We start from the raw sequence: 15382 nt of genomic DNA on the forward strand, positions 1-15382 counted from the left end.
ACGGACATATTCAAATCTCACTCTATTTTTCATCAAAATAATCATCAGAAATGTGGATATAATGACTAAGTGGGTAAAGACAAAGAATAGAGCAGCTACAACGGTCTGATATGTTCAGAAATTGACATCATTTTACTGTAACAGCCTTTAAAACCAGGGAAAGAAACACTTCTGCCATATCATCATAGAACTGTATTCAAAATTACACCATATCTAATCTCATATATGATATCTATATATTTTCTGGCCCTACTGACAAGCTAAATTGCATTTTAAAATTTTATCCATAATTCTTCCCTTCTTGGTGTTAAGTCTGAAAATGCAAAATGCCTCCACACATGACTAGAGGTGCAACAATGAATCACTTATCAATCGATTAATAAAGTAATCACCAACTATTTTGAGAATCCATTAATTGGTTTGAGTCATTTTTTAATGAAATGAAAATTCTTTGATTTGAGCTTCTTAAATATGAATATTTTCTGGTTTCTTCCCTCCTCTGACAGTAAACTGAATATTTTTGATTTGGGGACGAAACAAGACATTTGAGGACGTCATCTTGGACTTTGAGAAACACTGATCAACACTTTCTTAATATTTTATGGACCAATTACAATTTTTTAAAGGAGAAAATGATCAACAGATTGATTGATAATGAAAATAACTGTTACAGAAACAACTTTGTACATCTGTGTGCTCCATGTTTGGACCTATTTTTCAACTGACAAGATTCTGACAAGATTAATTAATCGATTAATCAAGAAGATGATCGACAGATTATTCTGCAATGAAAATGAGTTGCAGCCCTACGTCTCACTTGTTTTGGTGTCATGATTATCTGTTCAGTGTGGCTACTTTATCTATTTTGTATTAACAAAGAGAACAACAGCCTGGTCTGTGACAGTGAGTATACTTTAGGGCGGCCTCAGATCATTTTAAATTCAAACTGATTACCAATCCAATTTTGAAGTTTTCTCAGATTAAAAAGTGACAGCCTATTAGCTTGCTTACCAGCAATTATCAAGGCGTCCAGCTTGGTGGACTGATGTGACTAGCTAACAGCTACGGTAGCTTACAAACTGTCCCACAAGTGATCGCTATTTTACCGAGCTACAAAGCAGCACCGACTGTTTGACACACACATGCAGATTCCTTTCACTGTGACACTTTTTGCTCTAATGTAGAAAATAAAGACCTCAGCTGTTCCATGTTGTGATATGAAGTCATCAAACTAGTATTTAACACCCTGTGGACAATACAGGTGTCAAATAAGTCCAAAGCCCAGCTCTGACTTTGTTCTACACTGCGTCTCATTCCCTCATCCAGCTTCTCTCATCACATTCTGACTGTTCGGCTACATGAATAAAAAGTGACCTATGACAATGTGTGTGTGATAAACCCACTGTGGAACTGAATCAAACTATCATTCCCAGTGAGACACGTGACACTACAGGGAGAGGCCGTGTGAAGAGAGACATAAAAGGCCAATTTGACTTTGAACAGTTTGACTGCGTGGAGATTCCCTATGAAAATACAGTTATGGTAGAAAACAGGGAGTACAAAGTGCTCACCACAAAGCCAATTATTACAACCAATGTAAACGTGGGCAGAGTTTTAGAATAGAATCCTTGATACAATCATTTTAAACTATCACACAGAAAAAGATGTGGCTTTAGTTTCTGTGTAGAGACCTGGAGAGGCAAGTCTAGAATTCAAAAAGAAAAGAAATCTATCTCCATATAAGATGCTTTCTCTGGCTAGTTGTGGGACTAGGCTGGAGGTGTGTGGAGCCCTCGTGACACACCCTCTCACCTCCACACATGGCTTCAGTCCTGCTGTGTGGGTGGTGTCTCTGCAGGCTGGCTGGCTGTGCTCGGAGCAGTAGTGGTTGTGTCAGTAGCAGCCGGGTCCTGTTCAGGTGGTCTGGGAGCTTGGTGGATGCCCTCTGTTTCCAGCCCGTTGCCCCGTGGTAAGCCCTCCTCATCTTCCTCCTCATCCTCTTCTTCCTGCTGCTCCTCCTCCTCCTCCTCCTCCTCCTCCTCCTCCTCCTCCTCCTCCTCCTCGTCTTCCTCCGTGGCCGAAGGCTCCAGCGGCTGGTCCTCAGGAGGTGCTGTGGTCCCTTTGTCTCCCTGCTCCTGGAGGAGGCTGAGGCGGTTGTTGAGGTCGTTTCTCTCCTTCTGCAGGGCTCTGCACAGCCTCTCCAGCAGCTCCAGCTTCCCCTGCAGGGCCTTGAAGTGTCCGTCACGCAGAGTTTTCTACAACACAACACAATGTTTCATCAGCATCAAAGTTCAGGTTTACTCTGCAAACAGCAGTTTGGAAAAAGAAGGAAATGAGCCTTAAGATAAGATTAGTAGCAAGTGGATCCTGAGTTAAGCTGTTATTGTCACATTGTTTTATCGTGAAGGAAATCAAATGAAAGGGGACAGAAGTCAATTTACCTTTCTGGACAAAAAGGAATCATTAGCAGGTAATATAACAGACTGACTCATGAAAAAAGTTTAATTAAATTCAGGGAAACGTTGTGATAAAACTTAAACAATCTCATGAGAGATAATTCCTACAAAATCCTCATTAGATTCGGCCTCAACATGAGAATGAACAAGAGTAACTGTGTTCAGACCGAATGCAAAGAGAGTTTCAGAGGTGCAAGTCAATTGAAAGGTGCAATAAGAAGTTTTTAAGACTATTTATTATCACAGGACTTTATGAATCCACTTCATGAACATACAGAAACAAAATGTAACAGCAGAGAGACTGGAGGCAAAGACAGAAAGAACTGCAGTTCCTGTTGATTTATGCCACAGGCCAATCACATGCACATGCTCGGTGCAGCCGTTGCTGTCTAGCTTACAGCTATCGTCTGTGCAGTACATACACTGACTGCAGTGAGGTAAGAACTCAAACCACTGGCTATTAAAAAAAAACATAAAAATTTTGCTTATATCAAACAATATCAAATCAGTTTTTTTCCCTCAGTGAAAGAATTATTTCAACAACAGTATGTTATATACACAGAGCTGCAACAATTAATTGATATTAGACTGATTAAATAAAAATGTTTAACAAGTACTGAGCTAACTGACATGTTGACCTGACAACTGTGAAGAAAAGTCAGAAGATGACCAAAGGTATTACACTTAGGAATGGGAATCATTAGGATTTTATCAGTACTGATACTGATTCACAAAATAAAGACACGACATGCAAAGATGTGGAAGAACTCAGCTGAGGTAACTGAGGTTGAGGGCTGTGGCCATTTCCTGAGCAAAGAGGAAGCAGCTTGGCACTAACAGCACTGACAGTAGCTGTCCTGGTCCACCTTAAAATGTCAGTCCACCTTACATAAGGACTACACCCCCTAAGTCATGAGGAGTTGAATCATTTACTCACCAACAAATAGTCTAAAGTGTTCACACACAGCACTTCACTGACATGTTCACAGCTATAACATCACTCTCAAGTTCACACTCGCAACTGGCAAGTACATAAAGACAGAGAGCAGCACCGTTTGTCCAGGAGCTTAACAATATTTCGGTACTGACAAATCAGGAACCGGTCCCAATTTAGAACCAGGTCTTGATACCAATCCCTAAAGACAATTCATCCTGAGGAGGCTGACAATCTCTCTAACACTCAACAAAATATTTCACTCAAAGCCAAAACTGTCAACCTCATGATTAGGGGTGGGAATCTTTGGGCACCTGCCAATTCAATTACGATTACGATTCAGGGGCTACGATTCGATTATAAAACGATTATTGATGCATCTTTAATTTATGTATATTGACGCACTTTTTCACAACACACATTTCTCTCTGTCTCACTGAATAAGCATTCATCACTTGCAATTTTTAAAAACAGTGCATTTGTAATAAGAAACAAGAGTTAAATTAATTTCCATTATATATTTTATATATATATATGTATATATATATATATATATATTTTTTTTTTTTTTTTTTTGCCACAGCAACAACAGCCTGCCGTCTCCCCAACTCCTCCATCGGGTGGAATTACATGGCTTCTCATGTTTGTTGTGTTGCCAAAGTATTTTATTTTAGCACGACACAGCTTACATATAACGTGGCTCTTGTCCAGTTCACTTCCGCCGTCGACGCTGTAGAAGCCGAAGTGTTTCCACATGTCTGCTTTTAAATTAGAAGGAGCTGTTCGGATCTCACTGCGAGGTGGCTGGCGGTCAGCCATGTTTGTTTTCCTCCATGCGCGTGTCGGCGTGTCCGCTCCAGGTGCGCATCCCAAAGTGTCCCGGATATGACGCATACTGCGCTTCTCAGTTCCGCATTATTTAGAACCTTCTGTATTACTTTAATTAACAGATTTAAATAATCGAAATTTGGACGTTTGTGAATCGATTCAGATTCATCCACGTCCAAATCGCAATGCATTTAAGAATCGGAAAATTCCCCCCACCCCTACTCATGATGGAGCTGAGGGAAAAGCCAGGAAACCATGTTAATTAAAAACTACAATATTTATAGTACAATCAAATCAAACAACTTAACAAAAAACACTCAAAAGTTTTACTAAGTATAATTTGTGCTATGATGATTACAGATGAAGGAAATTTATGATATTGATGTTATTTCTTTTTATCAAATTCCCTGGATTACTGCAAAAGCATAACAACTGAAAACAAAAGGGCTGTAAATATGACTTCAAAATCTTTTGTGTTAAAGTAATAGTTTAAGATTGGAAAATATGAAATACTTGCTCCCTAACTGACAATTACAGTTAGAAACTGTCTGTGTGTTCCAACACATAACTATATAGTCATTTTTACATTTGTGTGTTTATTCAATTAAACAAATGAGATACAGCCTGTTAATTATTGAGGCTTTATAGGTTTCAGGCCTATTTTTGAACTTTGGATACAGGCAGGCTAGCCGTTTCCTCCTGCTTCCACTACTTCTGCTAAGCTAGACTATCCACGTCTTGACTCCAGCTCTGCTCTTCACTCACTCACTCACTCACACACTCACACACTCACACACTCACACACACACAAAGCAAATATACATATTTTCCCGAAGTGATTCACAGTTCTTTTAATCTTTACATTGATCTTACCTCCTCTGCCATCTGCAGCAGGGCCTGGTTGTTACTCTCCCATTTGGTCCTCCACTGTGTGGTTTCTTTCTCCAGCTTCTTGATCTTCTTGGTCATCTGGTGGTAAAAGCAGACAGTTAACAGCCTGCATTGAAACCAGCAAGACCGTCACAAACAGATGACTAGATGACTGACTGAACTGTCCGTGTCCTCACCTTCTCCATCTCCTGTCTGAAAGTGGTGAAGACCTCGTTGCTTTTAGCCAGAGTGCTCTGAAACTCCTCGAACTTGTCCATGTACAGAGAGAGCTGAGACAGAGGACAGCAGTGATGAGATATGTTCAAATCTTTCAGCTGGGCTCAAGTACACTAAGGTCAACACAAGACTACTACAGTCTATAGAGAGACAAAAACACCAACTTCTGGTGGACCACCATGGGACCTAACTTCACAAAAAATAGTAATAGCAGTTTCACATAAACCTAAACAATGACAAATAGATATCTTCTTAACTGGTAAAATTCTGTTTTAAATTGAGACCATATGTATGACTTCATCTCTGGATTCCAAGTGAATAAGTACAGTGTTCTTGTCTTCATTGCCTAAAAACATGTTAATGACTTTTCCACTAACAAACTGTGTGTGTGTACCTGTTGTTTGAGCTGTGTTTCCTGCTCCTTCATCAGCTCACATTTCCGCCTGGACTCTGTGGCATCTTTCAGCAGCTGAAGCATCACAGTACAGTCAGTTCTATATCTCTCTGGTACAGCAGACACTTTGAGTACCAACACCATCATCAATACTGTTCAATTCTTAACACTGTATTTCTGCTCAACTACTGGCTACTTACTGTTGCTATTATCAATTAAGACTAGAAGAGGCCATGAGAAAAAGATGACCAGAGGATGTACTCACAAAGTCTCTCTCTCTCTGCTGCTTCTCCTCCACCTCTTTCATCATCTCAGTGATTCTCTGCAGCTTGGCGTCCATCAGCTGCTGCTGCAGCTCCTTGTGCTTGAACACCTTGTCTATGTGCTTCCAGAGAGAAACAGCAGATTTCTATTAGATTGGACCACCTGTGGTGTGCTCTGCTGTGAGCAACTGTGATCAGTACTGATATACTTTGTTTAAAACTTCTATCTTCTCTTGCAATGGTTTAAAGGAACAGTAAAACCAAAAATCAATGCCTAAGTTTGGAAAAAAATAATTCACAGACCTTGTTGGGAACAGCTTCATGTAGGAACTACTTTATTTCTGCAGTAGAATCTACAGGAACTATTTCTGAATCCACTGAAACTGCTTTCTAATAGGAAGAAAGTAGTTTCTACATGAAACTGCTCACAGTGTCTGTGGATTATCTTGAGCTACCAGGTCATAACTTCTGGAAAGACATGCTAGTTTTGAATTTTTCAGTTATTTACGGTGCTTTGAGTACTACAATCTGAGTGCCATTTAGTCACATTATACTGGAGAGAAGGCAGACATCTCTACAGCTGATATCTCACACTAACAAATATGCTCTATTGTATTATTTTTATATTAAAAAATATTTTTATATATTGTATTATATGCCCTATTTGTTGTGTCACTGGTAGAAGCAGTTTATGGTTATGGTTTATGTTTACACTCTTTCAAATGTTATCCAAGCGTTTACAACTAAAATTCATTTGCAGTGATGAATGTAGTTCTGATTTATCTGTCAATTCTTGCACAAAGTTAAGTTAATAAGTCACTTAATTTGAAAAAAGAAAATTTCAAAGGAAGATGAGTTATGGGCCTTTTCATGTTTATTAAATTTATAAATAACATTATTATTTATGTTTGTTTATTGTGAGGCCCCTGGTCTTCAGTCATTTTGCAAAAGCAGCCCCAAGGCAAAACAAGTTGAGCATTATTGATTTAGATGGATAAATAGCACTGCAGGCCAGAGGAAAAGCATGTTGTTTTTGTTTTGGGTGAACTGTCCCTTTATACACCAGATGACTAAGTGTTTGAGGCTCATACATGACTTGGTGCTCCACAGGTTTGCACTTGCTGCAGCACAGACTGAGTTTTAATCTTGTTGGCAGTCTTACCTCCTCTCGGAGCTCATACTGCTCGATGAGCTTTTTCAGCTTCTCAGCCAGCTCCATGTTCTCCTGCCTCAGCTTGGTGTTGTGGGAGCTGTGCTGCTCCATCTGCACCTCAATGTCACTCAAGGTCATCTGAAAGTGCAGCATGGCCTCCTTCCGTTGCTCCTCGTACTCCCTGGACCGCTGGGCGTTTTCCTCCTGACAGGTGACAGAAGGTCAACAAGGAGTTAGACAAAGAAGAGGGGAAATCCGTCACATCATATAAGAAGAGATGCACTGTGCCGTGGACTGCTGTGTCTTCTTCAAGAAGTTCCTTCATTATTAAAAGGAGGGAGCAATTTTATACGAGAAGAAACAAATCAAAGTTCACAGTCAAAAGAATTAAAGGAGCATCTGTGTTAATGACCATCACATCAGTGCTTTATCTGCCTTGCCTGCCTTCTCTCCAATATAACGGGACTAAGTAGCACTTAAACACACTAAAAAAAATGTAGATGTATATATAGCACTACAGTTAAAAGGAAAAATATGTATTTTTGATCTTGGGGGTGAGTCCCTTTAAACTGTGCTGGTCATCAATATGTGGTAAAAACATTCATTTTTTTTAAAAAAAGTTTTAAGACTGGTTACTGTTAGAAGATAAAAATTCCACTGATGAATGAAAGTGCAGTGGTCTGAGGTGTACAGTACCTTCAGTGTCTTGTTGTGCCTCTGCAGCTCTCTACACAGACTCTCCAGCTTGCTGCGGGCCAGTATGGCCTTGCTGTGCTCCCCCTGCAGGTGGATCTTCTCCTTTACAATCTGAGACTGCTTCTTCTGCAGGGCTTTCAGCCTCTTCTGCATGCAGCGACTCTCCTCCAGCTGAACACCCAGCACACACAGTCAACATGATGGCATTAGGGTTAAATTTGGATACATGAAACACAATATATTCATTTGGAACATGACATAAACGTCATTTATACACGATAACAGAAACGAATAAAAGCCTGACAACCTTGATAACACACAGGGAAAATGCACATGTTCAAAGGCAAGTCTTCATGTATTGTTAGTCTGAAAAAGTAGAAGGCTGGACGAAGTTTGATTTACCTGTTTTCATTAGTGCTAAAACAAATTTAGGACCATCTCATAGCTTTGTCTGTGAAATAGCTTTGCCTGTTGTTTGGTTTTGGCATTTCTTTCATTAGAACATCAAAAAACATAATTTAAGTTTTTTTATGTCCACAAAACACTGCTGGAGGAAAACAGTGTTGCAAAATCTCCCAAACAATGAAAGTGAATGGTGACCAGTTTTCAAACAGAAAAAACTCACAAACCAACAAAAAAGACCAAACAAAATGACTTGAAATGCTACAGATTATTGTTACAATCTGTAGTTCATTTCAAGAATTTCCACACTGATCCTGGTAAAATACATTTACCAGTGATCATCTTACCTACATTTTTACTTAAGTGATAAAAGAAATCCATGTCATTACCAGTTTAAGCTTCAAGTCAAGTACTTAAGTGAAAATACGGTTTGTCCAGTTCAGTAAAACAGTTGACCAAGTGAATAAATACACGTCACAGCTCCTATTTTTGTGATCAGGCATCTGACAAATAGATTCTATTATATAGGATGGAAAGAAGACTAATTTCAAAATATGTCACAATCATCATTAATCTTATGTGTCTTTTTCAGGACTGTGATTGAATATAATATTTAAACATTAACGACATGATATGATATTCTTAATATTTGTTTTGGGTGAATCATTAGATTATTAATTTAAAAATAATTTAATTAAAAAAAAATAATAATCATTAGGTGCAGCCCTAATTTCTACTACCTGTACAGGTGAGAACTCTGAGACAAGATGGTGGCAGAGAAACGTCTCGCAGCCCAAATGCAGCATCTACTTTGTCCATCTATGAACAACAAACTGATGCTGTTTGCTGAACAGAACTAAGATGTGGCCACTGATTCAGAGGTGTGGAACCAGAATGGCTTCATCCACACGGTTCAGCAGGTGGTTAGTCTGTCAGCGTTTGTGGCCTCATGATCCAAGTGTGGCTGTTCGAATCAAAATATTCACATATTCAGCTCACCAGATCTGCATATTTCTTGCACAAAGCAGCCAGTTTCTCCTCAGGAGTGGCGAGAGAGTTCAGGGCCTGCATCAAAAGAACAACCTCCTTCCCTGGAACATAAAGCACAAAACAATGAGACTGACTGAACTTACAGGCATGCTCTCACTGTAAGAACATAATGTAACATTAAGACATTTCATTCAAGTAGAAGACCAATCAGACATTTATATCACCTGAAATAAAGGTGTGACATACTGTCATGTACAGAAATGATGGTTTAGTTATTCTGACTTGCTGACTGATGGTACACAGCAGTGATTTAACACTACTAGTTCATTTAAGCAGTTCTACACACAGTGTGGCTGAACAAACTAACATGCATTACATTTCCATCAAACTAAGTATAATTTGAACCAGAAACTAACATGTGTGGATAATGAGCAGTACAGAAAATCTGAGTAAATTTCTATCATACATACAATATAAATAAAATAAATGCCTTTCAAAATCACCCTTCACTATTGATTAGCTATTACTTGTGATGTGCAACCAATCGGACAGTGCTATATGGGTGGGACAATAAATGAGACAGAATTATTGGACTTTTTTACTGTATACATTGTGTATATCTATTGTCTAGACACACATACTATAATACACAATGTCTATTATATTAAACCATCAGAGAGTATAGTATTTGTAGTATACTGTATTATTATTAGTTGTCATTATTATTCTTACTATTGTTATTATCATTATTATCATCATCATTCTACAGTATTTACTGTTACTACAGACAGAGCGAAGTGGCTACACCAGAACATTTTTTTCCTTTTTTAAAAATGTGTTGACCAGAAAAGTTATCTGATCCGTGACTCAAAACCATGACATGATCTGAACTGTGAGATTTGTCATCTGCTGCACCAGTGCTATGTGCAAAAAAAAATAGATAACATGCAGCTTTGCTTTTAGTTGTTATACATGAGTAGACTGTTGTGTGTTATGACTGTTTTCAAGAAAGACTGTTATCTGATGTCCTACAACTGTCCTGTACAACTGTCTTGGTATAACCTAAACTTTCTCTACTCTGTACCCTTTTCAAATATGGAATATCTAACATTGCAGGCTTCATCTAGTTGTCCAAATACTTGATTAATTGATATATTTATTGCAGTGAATGTTACAGATCAAACTTGGGAAGACTGATTGATACATTTTTACAGAAATATGACTTGGGTACAAAAGAATATGAGCCCGACATGTAAAACTGCCATCACGTTTGTGTAATAACAAGCATGTAAGACAGATTGTAGTGTTCCTACCAAAAGCCTTGTCCTCTCCAGTCTTGGGGTCTCCGGGGTCGAGCTCCGACTCCCCCAGGTCACTGGGACTGTCCTCCCTGCCTGGAGTTTCCCCTCTCTCCTCCTCAGCACAACACAGCCCCAAACCAAACTCTGCAACCTCCTCCTGATGACACACACAAACATAAATATATATCCATATAAATATAAAGAAGTTCTAACACCTCACTGAACAGCTCTTTCAACTAGGAAGTTTTCACTGAGCTGTGCCAATAAACAATTGTCTGCTGCTGGGAAATGTTCCTCACTACACACCTTCACCATGACTTCTGTCACCTCTGTGATATGCTCGGGCTGCTGGGCATCCAACCACAACACTTTTTTGGCACTGATGTGTTTGTATAACCAATCACTGAAGTGTCAAATTTCTAATCTTGTTCACATATTTTTTGATCAGCCAGTAACAACACAAGTTCACAACTTCAACACAAGTTTTTGCAGTTTTTACAGGCAAAAATTCTTACACCTGCATGTGTTTAGACAACATTTAACATATTTATATTTTGAGTGTGTTGGCTTTCTTTTTTTAAACAAAAAAAAAAAGTTAAAATATTGTTTTGGTATTGGTACCAAAACTCAGACAGGCTATTTTAACAGCACTACTAGTAAAAGATGAACTTTTTGAGAAACAATCGTAGCTTATCTATTGCCACCTGCAACTTAGCAAGCAAAACTTCATTTATATAACACATTTCATTCCAGGTGGAGACACAGTGTGCTGGGAGCGAGCAACAAAAGTTGCAGCCACACTAACTATGCAGATAGTGTAAAATAGAAGCAGAAGCATAAAATATAGACCTTACTGAAATTAAAATGGGACACTTGACAGTAACATTAATGACAAGCAAGAAAACATACACACAGACACACACACTTTTTTTACCTGACAGGGGCTGTCCAGCTCAGGAGGAGAATCACTGCCTCCAACTATTCTTCTGGTGGCCACATCAATCTCACAAACTTCTGCTGACTCCATTAGTCTTGATCACAAGCTAGAAATTCACAGTAAACCAAAATTGTTAGATGAGATTATTGCATGACCAAATACTTGTATTTAGTAGGCTAGTATAATGCACAGCATATAGCACTGGTGGCGTGGGTGTGCTGCTTCAGGGATAAGGTCCAGAAATTCAGTTGAATTAATACATTCATAAGGCTCATCAGACTAAAACACCAGAACAAGTCAGTGAAGTTACCACTGAAATCAGTTTCATCCTGTCAGGCTTGGTGGGGTTCAGCATTGGTTATTTTCATATCAAATTTACTTTTCTTGAGAAATTTCTCTCCTGACTGTGCCAGTCCTCTGAGTTTATGTATTTTAGAGCTGTGAGATACAGCAAAAAAAATAACATATTATGGACCAAAAAGCAAATTGATTAATCAAAATAAAAAAATAACTGCCAGATAAAATAAGAATTAGTTGCAACCCTAATTAATTCCAAATGTATCTTTGTAACTTCTGTATCAAACAGTGAACTGTGTATCTAGATTTGTCAACTTATCTGATGTAGACAAACACTTGTTTACCAACTTTTCATGTTTTTTCTTTGCTTTTCAGAAGGGTCTTCCATACTTTCCCCTATATGATCCATGCAGTGTTTCCATCAGGGTTGACCATATGGAAATAAAGACCTGGTGCAACACCTACTACAGGCTACAGCACTGAGCCAGAGATACTGTAGATTCGCATTCGTGCGAACAATGCTTACAGTGTCAACATGTCAATCATGCTACTTCTTACAGTAACTGTGGCTGCTGGCAAGTGACAAAACCCCACTGCGATAAACAAACTGATCACGTTAATCAATGATCAAATACTTCATCAACACCAGACAGCAAAAGTCAACCACGTGTGTAACTTTGTAAGAGCGGCAGGAACAACCATGTCAGTCGTCTCAGGCCTAAAAATACCACAGTTTTACTGTCCCATCCTTCAGTTAACTAGTCATCTGTTAGTTTGGCAGCCTCACACCAACATTTACATTAAAGAGTTCCAACAGGTTGAAGATCGCTACTTTTCAGAGTATGTTTAGTTACATAACACCACTACAACGGAGTGGCACAAAACACAGGTAACAAGTTGAAGACAATCTAGCTAGCTTACCTTGTCGGCTAACTGCTGTGTAGTATGTAAGCTAACTTTTAAATGACTAACGTTAATTTACAGCAGCCTATCAAACACTGGGATCACACTATATCCGCGTTGCTGTTCAGAATATGTGACTGTAATAACCGCTGAATGTATCAAGGACTCGTAGGAGTGACAAGATCACCATCGCAGCAGTGTTCTGCACAGAGTCAACTAACCACTGACAAGCACGTATAACATGGGACCTAGCCGCTGTAACGTTAGCTGCGCTAACTTGTACTGCTCGCTCAGTATGAAGAAAACTTTACGATGACAAAACAACTTTCATATACGACCCCCCCCCCCAAAAAAAAAAACAAAAACAAAACACAATATCCCTGTAATCAATGATGAAGGATGTCTAGACGTGAACTACTAGTCGGACTTTACTGTTTATCCCTGTGTTCAACTTCAAAAAGTTGGAAAAATACAGAAATGTGCACCAACTGAATTCTAATACCTAGGCCGAATTAAAGACCACCGTATTCTACATTTACAAACTGTCTTGAAATTTGGTATCAGCAATGTGGTTTTTCAGATTAAAGAGGTAACCGTAAACTTTCAGGATTGCACTGGGAGCCTGGTGTGACGTTCCTACGGCGCGTGTGGCTCCTACTCATGTTAGCTAGTTAGCTAAAGGCACAGCAGGACGAGCGTTTCATGATTCGCCCCTGAAACTTAACTGCCCTTAAAATTTACAGTATCTGTTCACACATGGCAGGTGTTACACTGGATAGGACGAGCGCAGCTGGGTAATTAACATTAATTAGGCGTGACAAATTCTTACCGTAAGATAACATTGGTTTGCTATTGTTAGCCGGGCTAATCCTGTGCTAACAGCTAGTTGGTGGCTAATGTTAGCCCTGCTGACTACAAGTGAACTTTACTTCGGAAAATACCAAATGTGTGATAGTGAATGCTAAAGTTACACACTTATGCTGTTAATGACAGGTCAGATACTGCGGTCACATTGTGTAGAATCAGCACGTTACAATACCAGTAAAGCAAATGTGTTAGTGAAATGCTGGAGCGTTTACCTGTGTGTTTTCACTGTGGATGGAAGCAGGACACAGTTATAAAGCTAACGGGGACTGTCACATAACAAGTACAACGTCCGGTTTAATCTTTTCAAAATATAACCATGGTCGCGCGTGTCTGAAGGTCAAATTCTACATGTAAAACGTTTGAATATTTTACAAAACGTGTACAAATAAGTGTGTTGTGTAGTCGTCTGACACATTATTACAACGATTTTTACCTCATCGTGTGCCTGTTTTCCTATTAAACAGGCTAAAGAAGGAATTCAAATAATAATAATAATAATAATTTTATTATTATTATTATTATTATTATTATTATTATTATTATTATTATTATTATTATTATTACAAAAGGACTGCTACTGACTATTGCAATGTTGTATTCATTACCAAAGACAGTGCCAAATATTTAATGCTTAGGTCATGGCTTCTACTTTATATTATTTTATTAAAGAAGGAAAGCAGAAGGACTTTAAGTTTAAAACTGATTTTTACACAAACAAAAATGCTGTACATGTCAGATTTATTCTTTTAAAAAGGACACTTTTTAAGTCCTAATTTTTATTAGTTTTTTAATATTGTGATAAATATGGTATCAAGGACTTTCTATTGTATTATTGTACCTTGAGTTTTGGTATTGTTATTACTATAATAATAATAATAATAATAATAATAATAATAATAATAATAATAATAATAATAATAATTCCCATTTGATTCTGCTGGAATTAAGTACCATATATAATATTAATACATTTTTCAGCAAATGTACACAATCATACAAACTGCATCATACACATCATCTGTCACTGTAACCCTCTTTTGCGCATGCTAGTAACTAACATTTTCCGCTCTTACTTTGAAGGCGACACCCTCGTAATTCCGGTACTATTCTGACGAGCTTGGTGCAGCTGAAAGTCAAAACCAAAAGCAAAAATCAGTGATCTTTTTCCGGGACGTCAGAGAGGGAGGAAAACAACAACCACTTGATACCCAGTCTCAACAACAACTACCAAAACTACTTACTTACTGCAGTATTCATCATCTGAGCCACTTCATCCAATTACAAAAATATTCTTGTTGTGACAGCAATATATCTTATTTTTAAGGGACAGTTCATCCCGAAATCAAAAATACACATTTTCCTCTTCCTGTAATGCTATTTATCCAGATAGAGTTTGGTGTGACTTGCAGAGTTTTGGAGATATATTAGCTGTAGAGAAGTCTGCCTTCTCTCCAGTATAATATGATGCTCATGATCCATGAGTAGGTGCACTCCTACTTCAGGGTAGAGTTTAGGCATCAGACTGACCTGCCTGCAGTCCAGACCTGTCTCCCATTGAAAATGTGTGGTGCATTATGAAGCACAAAATATGACAACAGAGACCCTGGACTGTTGAGCAGCTGAAGTCATATATCAAGCAAGAATGAGAAAGAGCTTGACTTTGAAAACATTAACAACATGCTGCTGTCCCAACTTTTGTTTGAACATGTTGCAGCCATCAAATTCAGAAAGGGTGTATATTTACAAAAAACAATAAAGTTAATCAGTTTAAACATTAAACATTTTGTCTTTGTACTGTATTCAATTGAATGAAGGTTGAAAAGTTTTTGCAGATCATCACCTGCTGTTTTTATT

General features: G+C 38.3%; 1 protein-coding gene across 1 annotated transcript; it reads right to left on the reverse strand.

The window, feature by feature from the left end:
- Window positions 1-106: 106 nt before the first annotated feature.
- txlng (taxilin gamma) lies at window positions 107-13789 on the reverse strand. The gene is made up of 11 exons (XM_084722487.1): window positions 13741-13789; window positions 11459-11567; window positions 10537-10681; window positions 9233-9324; window positions 7832-8002; window positions 7145-7339; window positions 5985-6104; window positions 5720-5794; window positions 5286-5378; window positions 5092-5187; window positions 107-2255 (listed from the first exon to the last, which is right to left on the reverse strand). The coding sequence occupies exons 2-11, from the start codon at window positions 11549-11551 to the stop codon at window positions 1827-1829; spliced, it is 1509 nt and encodes a 502-aa protein (XP_084578613.1). The 5' UTR covers window positions 11552-11567; window positions 13741-13789; the 3' UTR covers window positions 107-1826.
- Window positions 13790-15382: the final 1593 nt, after the last annotated feature.

This window comes from Lutjanus erythropterus, chromosome 1, assembly GCF_056507025.1.
Source record: "Lutjanus erythropterus isolate fLutEry1 chromosome 1, fLutEry1.hap2, whole genome shotgun sequence".
Lineage (NCBI taxonomy): Eukaryota > Metazoa > Chordata > Actinopteri > Lutjaniformes > Lutjanidae > Lutjanus > Lutjanus erythropterus.

Excerpts from the sequence above, each read along its gene's own strand:
- txlng (XM_084722487.1), bottom strand. The coding sequence starts at position 11,551 with ATGGAGTCAGCAGAAGTTTGTGAGATTGATGTGGCCACCAGAAGAATA. Across the intron at positions 9,325-10,536 it reads TGGAGAGGACAAGGCTTTTG|GGAAGGAGGTTGTTCTTTTG; the intron begins GTAGGAACACTA and ends TTTATGTTCCAG. Across the intron at positions 5,379-5,719 it reads AAACACAGCTCAAACAACAG|CTCTCTCTGTACATGGACAA; the intron begins GTACACACACAC and ends CCTCTGTCTCAG.